At 39.7% G+C, this 11,450-nt stretch overlaps 1 protein-coding gene across 3 annotated transcripts in view; it reads left to right on the forward strand.

Moving 5' to 3' along the window:
- Window positions 1-11,450, forward strand: part of cntnap2a (contactin associated protein 2a) — a 331,856-nt gene extending 320,406 nt beyond the window's left edge. For all 3 annotated transcript variants that reach the window (XM_020606462.1, XM_020606460.1, XM_020606461.1), the window contains 3 exons: window positions 8,965-9,249; window positions 10,149-10,220; window positions 10,351-11,450. In XM_020606462.1, the coding sequence (XP_020462118.1) occupies window positions 8,965-9,249; window positions 10,149-10,220; window positions 10,351-10,550 (557 nt within the window). In that variant the 3' untranslated portion in view covers window positions 10,551-11,450. The remainder of the gene's footprint in view (window positions 1-8,964; window positions 9,250-10,148; window positions 10,221-10,350) is intronic.

An 11,450-nucleotide genomic window follows, 5' to 3' on the forward strand; every position in this document is an offset into this window, starting at 1 on the left:
TAATAGAATTGACGAGTTTAAACATAAATATGTCAATCATGTGTCAATCAAGATATATGGAGGAACAGGCTCAATGATTAATTAGATGGAACATTGTGGTGTGGTGTATGAATGTTAATACTCTGTAATAATTCTACTTGTGTGATGTAGAAGATAATTATCTAAGAATGTAATTATGTAAGAATGTTAACAATCTGTAATAATCTTTTAGTATATTACTTGCGTGGTGTAGAACAAAATTATCTATGTAGAGATACTGCTTGCAAACCAATGATGGTAAGATGATGTCATGGGGTAGGACTGGATAAGTCTGACTTCTTCCTAGTCCGTTCAAGCATGTACTAGGTATAAGCAAATTGATAATGGATTAGCATTTGTGGATATGTGTGAAATTATGTGTGTTGACATATCGACTGTCTTTACATGCTTGAAAGAATAAATCAATCAATCAATCCTAATTATCAGTAACCAGTTACCTTAACCTATTTGGGTTCTTTTAAGTTGTAGCTGCAGTTAATGGCTTGATCTTGGTTTGCTTTGTAAGCTTCTTTAATTTTTCATAATATACCTCTGATGGAGGATTCCATCTCGTTTTTTACACTTCTGTCCTCTCCTCTCACCCTCCTTCCTCCTCTGCCTTATATAAGAAGGAAAGTCAGTGAGACTGAAATAATGGCTGATTTCACTGACCAGCCTGAATTATCGAGTGCTGCACACACCACACAAGCCCCAGGGATTTCAACACCATGCACACACTCACAGATGTGTCACTTTGCACAAGTGCACACAAAGCACAGTCATCCATCTTTGCCCAACTAACACAGATGTTTTAAGGACACATGTGACAAAGTCACCTTACATGCCATATAACCACATATCCAGGCTTAAACTCTACACATCAACAGGCTCTCGCTACATTGCTGTAAACATCATAACATGTATCAAGCTTATGGACAGCAAGGAAAACAAATAGTAAGTCTGAAAGAGAAAAGAGAACAAAAGCAGGCATTTGATTTCACGCCTCATCAGATCTGTTCCACTTTGTGTTGTCAGCAGAGACAAGTGAGGCTGTCACACAGTGGAGCCATCAGATACTCTGTTTCTGGGAGACAGAGACACTGTGTTTGGTACACCACACACAAACACTGGCCAGAAGGGTGGCAAGGGGTAGCACGGGCCCTTCCTGAAATCTGAAAGGCCACCCCTGGTGTCCCACCTAAGACAGTAAGAAAATGATACGTAGCTGGTGTGTTAGTGTCATGGATGAATTACTAAAGCTCCTGAATAAAGACCAACTCAAAACTCACTTCTCTGGCTTTTAGTTCGATCTGGAGCACAGTCCTATTTAACTACCTGTATGTTCTATGGTGTGTTTTATATATGCTTTTTGTTTTTATTGTATGTAAAGCATTTAGGCCAACTATTGTCGACTTTAAATGTGATGGCCATTATAAAAAAAAAAATTCAAAGATTATCAAGTAATCAATAATTAAAATATTCATTAGCTGCAGCCCTGGTTAATATACCTGCCCTGCCCAGCACTTCAAATACAAAACTATAGGTAAATATTTATTCCTATATAAACTAGCAAAATTCTATTAAGTCCCATGTATGAAAAAAATGCCTGCACACGGATTGTGAATCCACAAAGAGGTAGAGATATTGATCAAAACTACTTAGATCAGAATCTAAATACAGTTTACATGCACTACATCCAGAAGGTCTTAATGAGGACTTATCTTTAACTTGTTTGTGGTAATAGCTTCTCATTGTGATTTTGATGTCTGGCATTGTGGTTTCCTTTTTTAAGATCTACTGTACCTGTATGTGCTTGTTTATCAGTGCTGCCTTTCACACAGGTTGCGACCCTGGTGTCTAATGGGATCATGTGAAACACCTTGTGGTCTTGGTCTCCTCTGTTCTGATTGGTCCTTACTGTTTTTGGCTGTGCACATTTCTTGAAATAGAGACAAACTCTTTAACTGCCATGTTGTCGTATAATGATTTTGTTCTTTATTATAGCTGTCTGTGTGAATCCTTCAGAGTCAGGACCATGAGATTTACGGTGTTTGGTTAATAGTACCAGTGGTATTGATCATGAAGCACAAGTATGATTTAGCACATGCCATGTGTTACTGACAGTGCTGTAGTTTGGTGCTTAATGTGACAGCATGCAGCGCGCATTTGCGTGTGCGTGCGTGCGTGTGTGTGTGTGTGTGTGTGTGTGTGTGTGTGTGTGTGTGTGTGTGTGTGTGTGCGTGCGCGGGTAACCGTATCCTTACCAACACATATTTATGTTTGTAGGGATGTGTCCGTTTCCTTGCATGCATCTGTGCTTGTGTGTGTGTGTGTGTGTGTGTGCATATGATCTGATGTAGTGTGTATGGGTCTGTCCTAGATCTTTGCATCCCTGGGTAATAGATGGGAAAGATGAGTCATACATCAGCCAGAACAGCAGGCACACTCCCAACCCAGACCTCGATGCCACAAATCTGTCTGTGTGTGTGCCTGGATCTTATGAAAGTGCGTCTTTCTAAGGGACTAGGTTCCGAGTCAAAGGCAGAGGGAGATGGCCACAGAAGTAGTGACACTGTGAATCTGCTATAAGAGACAGTTAATTGTAGCCCTTAGGGCTGCTTGTAAAGGACATGTACATCAGTACCATGCTGAAATTCTAATTTGTCTGTTCAATTTTTCATTTCCCTAGTCACTCTGTTAACTCTGTTCACACACACATTTAACACATCACTCCCTATGGAAGCTGCCAGCTGTTTTACACAGGCTTTAAGTCACTGACATTTCAAGATGTAGTGGCTTTGTTCTAAGAAATGTTGAGATATAACTGTGAATTGAATTCATAGATGTTTTCTCAGGTTTGGCTTGGGCCTTTTCTTTCACTCCAAGCACACACTGATCTGTAAGATAAGTTTTTACCAGCACATAATATCACTCAGCAGCCTTTTTTGTAACACATGTAACATTTTGCTGTTTAACAACCATTAACTCTTCACCATCTGCGTGTACAAACAAAGTCTTGCCAGCACCATAAGAGATGAATATCATCACCAAATATCAGAGTCTGTCCACGGAACGCTTTATCTCTCTCTGCTACAGTAAGCCATCTGTCAGTCTACCATCATTCAGATTGACTTTGCCACATGGAAACTTGGACCTAAAGAAAATCTATGAAAAGGGAATATTTGCTTAAAATAGCATGGGGTTTTTACTATTTTTAATTAAAATTTGTAGTGTATGTAGCTTGAGCACAGAAACCTTCCTTTTGACATGTTTGATATTTGAGGTTTTCTAATATACCGATTCATTAGTTAGTTGTAAATGCATTTGAAAGGTGAAAACATCTTTCAAATCCTGAAGGTAATCTTTGTATCTGTATAAATGTCATTTAACGTGTAAAGAATATGCAACTGTGTATGTTTACACTGAGTCACAGACACCTTTAAGAGCACAGTTTTATAACTTTTATGAACTGAAAATGATTATATTTGAAATACAGTGTATACTTTCAACTTTTTTAAAGGACCATATGCTCACTTTTTGCCTATTAGTTGAAAAATCAGAAATTATTAATTTAAAACCATGAGCCGGATAGAACTCAAATTAAACAGCTTATTCATTCACAGACATTTCACTCTTCAACTGGAGCAGGTGCCGCTTGATATGCTGGGGAGGGTCTTGCTTGAAACATCAGTGCATTAATAAATCATCTTATTGGGCTGTGGTCCTGCTGCGGATGCTTTGTTGGGCTTGTGATTTTGCATCGTCAGCACCAAGATATACAGCTGAGTCCTTTGATTCATATCTAATAAAGCACAAATCATGTATACTTTACATGACTGCTGAACAGTTTCCAAGCATGATGAAGTTTAATCAATTACCTCCCTTCTAGGTAGCTGCTGGTTCGATGGCTGTCTTTTGTGTTGTGACCTTTGGGCAGACATCCTGACTCTGATTAAAGCACCGATTAACCCTGATGCTGGATGAGGCTGATCACATAGAGGAGCTTTCTTTCTTATCTGTTTCCAAACACAGTATCTTGTGTGGTAATTCAATAATCACAGTATCTTTTAAATCAAGATGGTTGTACATGATCACTGTTTGGGTTGGTGTGTGTGTGTGTGTGTGTGTTTATACAAGTGTGTGAGTTCAGGATTACATCATGCTACTACTCCTAGCTGTCCTTTAGACTGGTGAGTCCTGATCCATGTCCGTGTGGGTCCGGGTTCCTGGTTTTCTCCAGCTGCTGTGTCGTGGGGGTGGGACTGCACTGCAGCATGAGGCAAGAGTGGGATAGAGGGAGGCAGAGACACAAAGAGAGGAAGAGAGAGAGATGCTTGCCAGTCTGTGTTAAGAGATCCACATAGCAGAGAGGAAGAAGGAGGGAAAGAAGAGGAGAGGAAGCTGGTTTGCCTCCTACTCAATACTGACGCAAACTTCACATAGGTACAGTGCATATGCATGTGCATGTGTGTACTTGTATGGCAATACATTGTGAGGACCAGTTTGAGTTTCATACCATGTGTTAGCCAGGGGTCACTTTCTGGCACCCCATCAAAGGACTGTAAGGGTTGAGACTTGATTTGAGGGTTAGGGTACAGTGAAGGGTTAAGAATTAGGCAAGTACTGGTTATGGTTAATGTTGGGGTAAGTCTCCGAGAAATGAATCTAAGTCAGTGTAAAGCCCCCAGGTATTTACATACACAAACGCATGTATGTGTGTAGATATCATTTTGTCATAATCTGAATGTGCAAATGCGTGAGTGTGCCAAGGAAATTCAGTGTCTTTCTACTGGAATGTCAAATATAAACTGAATTTGTAGCTAATCAAGAGGGACTATAGCCATTCTTCTTCACGATTTCTTCATAGATTAATATGAAGTCATTTATAAGTATTTTCATTTTGAAAGCAGTCCATCCCCGTGATTAATTGAATTGCAGGCAAATTATGATGAACCCTGGTGTATCTCAGAGTCTGTCTTTTTGAGTGTGATATTAACCATATTATTGGTTTTGCTGTTGTTTCGTTGTCTCTGTAATGCCTGGAGGACTGAAGGTAGCAGTGATGAATACTCCTGCATGTGTGTGCATGTATTGTAGTGAAGGAGTGTTGCAACCTCAGGTGTATTTTCCGTAAAACTAACATACATTTGCTTCAGCTCCCTTCTTGTTCATCTGTCATGTCTCCCTCCACCTCTGCATTTCTCCCTGTCATTTTCTTACTTAATCGCCCTCCTCTCTGTACATGGCTCTGTTCACTGCAGTACATGTCAGTCTGGTTCAAATCATAATATTTGTAATGATAATCCTACACGCAGTTTAGAGGAGATCCCCATATTTTCTAATAAATATGAAACAATAAGTGCATGAGGATCAAAAATTGAGTAAATAAAAAGTTATGATCAATCAGTTTTGAGCTTTATTAACAAATTTTGCATTAGTTATATGTATAGATTAAAAAATTCTATAAAAAATGAATATCAACCTGTACATTGTTCAAAAAGAAACAGTTTAAAAAGTGACATGTTACAAAATATACAAATTACTTCAAAGCAAATACGGCACATCTTACAGTGTGTCCTTCACTGTGGTACATCATGACCACCATGCGTCTCACCTCTACATCAGCTTCCATTTGTTGCCATGGCAACTGTGCTTGATCTCCTCTACCCTCCATTTGAGTACCCTTTTTGTCACCCCGTTTCTTTGCCGCTCTTATTTTTTTTTTACCCATTCACCCCAACATGTGCACACACTCCCTCCTTTGTCTTTTCATCACCTCCTCCTCCCATCCTCTTCTTTCACCTTTCCCCCCCCCCTGCAGCCCCTTAGGCAGCCACACCCTCCCTCTCTGCTAATTCTGCAGTTGTCGCCGGCGTCCCTTCTTCTTTCATTTATCTTCTTTTGTTCCCCCTTTAACTTTCTTCTTTCCCCTACCTTTTCAGCTCCCTCTTATACAACCCCCCAAACACCCCTACCCCTTTTGAGGTATTTACGTGAGGTTATTGTTCACCCTGGTGATTCACAATCAGAAGGTGCAATCCTCTGATCAACATGGTGCTGTTGTGATGGTGTGTGTGTTTTGTAGAGTTTGATAGACACTGTGTTATGTGGTCAAATGGATTACTCTTTGCTCTGTTCTAATCATGATGAGTGTGTGGCGAGTTACACATCTTGAGTGTGTATTAGCCCGTGTTTTATTGATTAGTCTTGAAAGCACCTTTAGAAACCACCAGAAAAAGCAAAGGAACAGATTACAAGCATCAAGATCAGCATGTGGTGACTGGCTCCTATAAGATATTACTTGTTAATGTATTCATTAGTATGTTGTTAAGTAATGGGGATGGATATACTATCTATAAAAACTACAAAATAGTCTGGTAGCCAATAGACATTTTATAGACTGGTTTTGATATGATTTTTTGTACCACTTCCTTTCTTCTTGTTTACATATACTGTATTTATATACTGTATAGAAACACCAGTGTAAAACAATTTGCCTCAAAAGGCAGTATATTTACAGGGCTAACACTGTGCTGCATTAGATAGTGCAGGCATGTATGTAGCTGTGTCAACCTCTTGTGCCTACTGTTTGGATATGGTGCTATTAAAATGTGCATGTTATTGTAAATGGAACGATGCTGTATCCAAAGAAATGCTCCCTTGTGATATCACTGGTCCCAAAAACCAGAAACAAGGGAACCATCTTGGTTGTTTACTTCTCATTGGCATTGTATACAAAGTCGGCTGTTATACTTCCAACAGAGAGAATATTAGCATTCATACACAAGCCTCTGCAGTGATCAACATGTTCAGGCATACAGGAGAGAGAGGACTTATTCATATCCATATTCTGTATTCATCAGACTGTTATCAGTATTCTGCTCACTGTGCCTGCTGTAAGGCTTTGAGGCACTTCTTTCTTTCCTATATTTGTGTGTATGTGTTTCTCTGCCTATTCTGCACACTCCCACACATATGCAAATTCATAAACACAACTATCCTCAAGGTGTGAAGTGGCTGAGAGGAGGTGTATTTGTCTGTTGACCAGTGCCTCATCAGAGTGATGCTGAGTCACATTAGAATTTTAAAATAATGTAGCATTAATTCCTCATCTTGAGTCTTAAATTGCATTGTATGGTAACTAAGCAGCAGAACATGTACGGTAGTAAGTGTCTGTAACAGATACGGTACAGTTTTAAATAAATATATACGCACGGTGTAAGTGTTTGTAGGAAGTCTCAGATGAAATAATACATACAGTATAAGTCTCAGATAGCGCTGAGCTCTATTCCTGGCACTACAATCAATAATGTAGAAAACACACATTTGTATTGGGCCCATCAAATTGGTATTAAGAGAGAGAATTGCATTATAAGCCATGTCCAGATACTCAGAACCCTGCCATCTAACATACAGTAACATGATTCATTAACATTGTCTTCTTATGTCATTGAATAAATCCTGTCCTAAGATACTGTAACTGCAGACACCAAACATAATGATTAAAAAATATCTTCCAACACCTACAATTCAGTAAAGACAAACACCACATCAAACAAACATCCTCAGACAGGTTCCTGTCCGGCACAAACCTGGACTCATTTCAAAACAGCCAAATGACACATTTGCAGAGCTGCAAAACTATCTTCATCTATTACATGAAGAAAGCCTGGTCCTACATCTTACATGCATGAATGCACCACAACCAGAACAAACAGTTTGGACAACTGTACAGCAAAATATGAACATGGGATGACTAACTGGAATGTGTGTGTGTTTATTTAAAAGCATTTGGGATAATGGGTGTGAGTAATTTTGACTGGATTTAAGGGTTTTAGATTATTTTTAATGAATGCCCTTGAACTATATCTGCTCTGAGGACAAATAAATTGCCAGTGTATTGGTTTTCAGGTCCAGATAACAGTCAGTAAAAGTCATTATCAAAATCATGTTTGTCAACACTGGAAACTACAGTAGTCTGTAGAGATGTCCCTGCTCAACCTGTGAATCCACAGGTTGAGCAGGGACATCTCTCCAGCTACTATAAATGGAGCTCAGTGAGCCAGCTGCAGTTCAGCCACTGATTTATGTATGAGAGTGTGTCTGTAATTCTCTGTAGTAAAGCTATATGAAAAATAAAGAGATGAAAATCAAAGGAGAAAGAGAAAAACAGACATTGAGGCTGAGATAAATTTGTATAAACTAATTTACAAGGTAATTAATTTACCCTCCAAATTATGTCAGTCATTATTGGTTGACTGAAACCACAACAGAGTGAACATGGAACATTACAAAAGCCTGATCTTGTTTGCCTCTCTTTTGAGAGGCACGTGGCTGCAGACAAGATGGCGGATTGCGACCAAGATCTGTGGACTATCAACCTCACCCTGAAGCTGTCATGCTGGTACTAATGCTACTAAAATCATCCTACGAATAGGGGAAAGGAGAAGCAGGGAAGGAGACATGAAGAGAGAGGTGTGGGTGTTCTTCATCCTGTAAACTGACATTAGGGGTCAGTGTAGGTTCCTCCTCTGTTTTGTTTTCCCCTCCTTCTCTCTCCACTCCGCATGTGTCCTGTTTCACATTCTCACTGGGTGCTTTAGAGACTTGTAGAGTATTGGTCTGTTGTGTACATGCAGCAGCAAAATTTGAGCCAACCATACTTCAATGTAAGTTTGGATTGTGTTTGCTGTTCACTAAGGGTGAGATAGATGTTTTGATCATTCAGAGAATGTGTGTTGTGTGTGTTCACCTTTTTATGTGACTTAGATAATAAGTATCGATGCTTTGGTGTGTGTTTAAAATCTCTGGTTTCTCACTATCAATTAAATAGAAATGGGTCAATGTCACATTAGACTTGTTTAACACTGTCATTAAAAATAACTAGATGAATCCATTAAAATAATGCAATGATCCCAGCTTCTGTCCACCTCTGTCTCTGTGCAGAAATTGGATCCATAGACCCCGTCCGCATCGAGCGTTACAACACTCCAGGCTTCATTGGGTGTTTGTCGCAGGTGCAGTTCAATGGAATCGCCCCCCTCAAGTCTGCACTGAGAATAGCCGCACAAACCCAGGCCACACCGACAGCCAATCAGTCGGACAGACAACCCGTAGCCCTCTCACCGGTGTCTTACCAGGGCAAATTGGTGGAGTCCAACTGTGGGGCATCACCACTCACCATCCCACCAATGTCTGCTGCAACAGATCCCTGGCATCTGGACAACACAGGTGAGGTTTACCCAAGATATTCTTACAATGCTATTGTGAGTCCTACTTCTTCATCACTAATAATAATTGTCAGGTTCATACTCACAGACAGCTCTCCATCATCCTTCCACAGGAAGAATTGTTATTTATTTTCCTGTGTTTTCTATAGCTAGATCTAATCTATAATTTATCCATCCTTCATTCATGATCATTGCATTTATTCTTATTGATTTTCTTCAGCATTTTGTCCCCAGTTCCCAAAAACTTTCTGCTCTTTCATTTTAAGTTTTTACTTCATTGGCCCTCTCTCTTCCGCTTTCTGAATTCTTGACATTATAGCGAGGTACAATCCAGCCACCTGACAGACTATAATGAGCCTGATTGCCCTCCTGTCCTCTGCTGCTTTTCATTTTCCCCAGAGATCTATGCAGTCAGCATCAGAAATATCTGACAGCTCATTCCAGGGTGAATCGGTTATTGTGAGTGTGTGCGTATATATTAACCATCTCAGCCCCTCATCGCTCTCTTCACTCATTTAAACTTAAACCATTTGTCCATTTAGGGATAGTCAGAGCAAAGAGGTGGTTTATGCTGACAGAGAACTATCATTAACAGGCAGAAGCAGCAGGTGTCTTTAATTTCTTAATGTGTCATTGATCTTTAATGAAATGCATGACATCTAGTTGACTTTCTGATCAAGAGTTCTATTTATACACTGGTGCATAACAGTACCATGACATATTGGTAACTGCCTGACATTGAGGTGCACTTTGAGCATCTGTTTGGTGTTGCTCTGCTTAGATTAGTCTTGTGTAACTATTGTGATAACAGTTGAATCTTGGACATTTTTATAGGCAATTTGTTTTTATGTATGAATTTATGGTCTAACTTTTTGCTTGCTTTCTTCTCTCTGTGTCCAGATGCAGAGTTCCCCTTTAATGAGGAGAGAGTGATTCCTGATGGAGTCAACAGAGACTCAGCCATCATTGGAGGTATACAATGGCTATGAATTAAAAGTTATTGTTGCAGCAAAGTATTGTCAACTGAGTAGCAAAGTAATGGTGGTGATTGAAAATAACACCCTGCCTGTTTTTGTGTGCATAACATCTATGTCCTCTGCAGGTATCATCGCCGTAGTGATCTTCACTATCCTATGCACTCTGGTGTTCCTCATCCGCTACATGTTCCGTCACAAAGGCACCTATCACACCAACGAGGCCAAGGGCAGCGGGGAGTCTGCTGGAGAGTCAATGGACACAGCCATTATTGGAACAGATAACCCAGAAACCATTGACGAATCAAAGAAGGAGTGGTTCATCTAGCAGCCGGTGATGGGAGTTTGCAGGACGATGCAATTCGTTAGACCACTAGTTGCCACAGAGGTGGAGGAGGCTTTATTCAATGACCCGTTGTTGTGGGAAAGATAGAAGAACAGCCATTCACGAGGACAATAATCTCCCAAAAAGGGCCGGGATGTGGGAAAGACATGTACAAAAGTATTTTTGGTTTGTTTGTTTGTTTTTTATATATATCCAGAGTATTAGAAAGAGAAGATGAACAGTTATTCAGCGGAGCACAGCTATAAGAGACTGTATATGTATATACTAGCTGGCGTGTCCTTCTTTGTATCGTGCTTGGGAGTTTCCAGGAGTCCTTTGAATACTGTATATGACAAATAATTATACTTACCAGGTTGTGTGATAGCACAGATTTGTCGCCAGTCTCTGTTGCGTTTTATTTTTTAACAAAAATCTTCTATCAAAAATGATAAATTCAACATGCCAAACCATTTTTTATTCATCAGGCTTTGGTTGCAGCAGACTCTTAACATTCATATCTGTCAGATAACATCCCACTGATATTATGGAAATGCAGAGCTGAATACCAGCTGATGGTAGATTTCACTGTGTAAAATACTTAGATTTATTCAGAGTCCAATACATAAAACTATTGAGAATGTTCAAATCTATATTACAATGATATCATAAATCTGTCCATTATATATGTGTGATATATAGAGTTTTATGTTTAAATCCAATGACATTAGACAGTATGGGGCAGTCCTTTCTGAGGTAGGGCACAGAGGGGATTCTCAGAGCATGATGGGAAGTCATAAAACTCCACGGTTGGTTTGAGCTCAGCATGGCAGCTTCCTTTTCATTTCAGTGAAACCGTGAGCCTTTACTCATTCAGACTTGAGAGGTCATTTGCCAAACACTTAC

The sequence above is a fragment of the Monopterus albus genome, unplaced genomic scaffold, assembly GCF_001952655.1.
Source record: "Monopterus albus unplaced genomic scaffold, M_albus_1.0 scaffold78.1, whole genome shotgun sequence".
NCBI classification, from domain to species: Eukaryota; Metazoa; Chordata; class Actinopteri; order Synbranchiformes; family Synbranchidae; genus Monopterus; species Monopterus albus.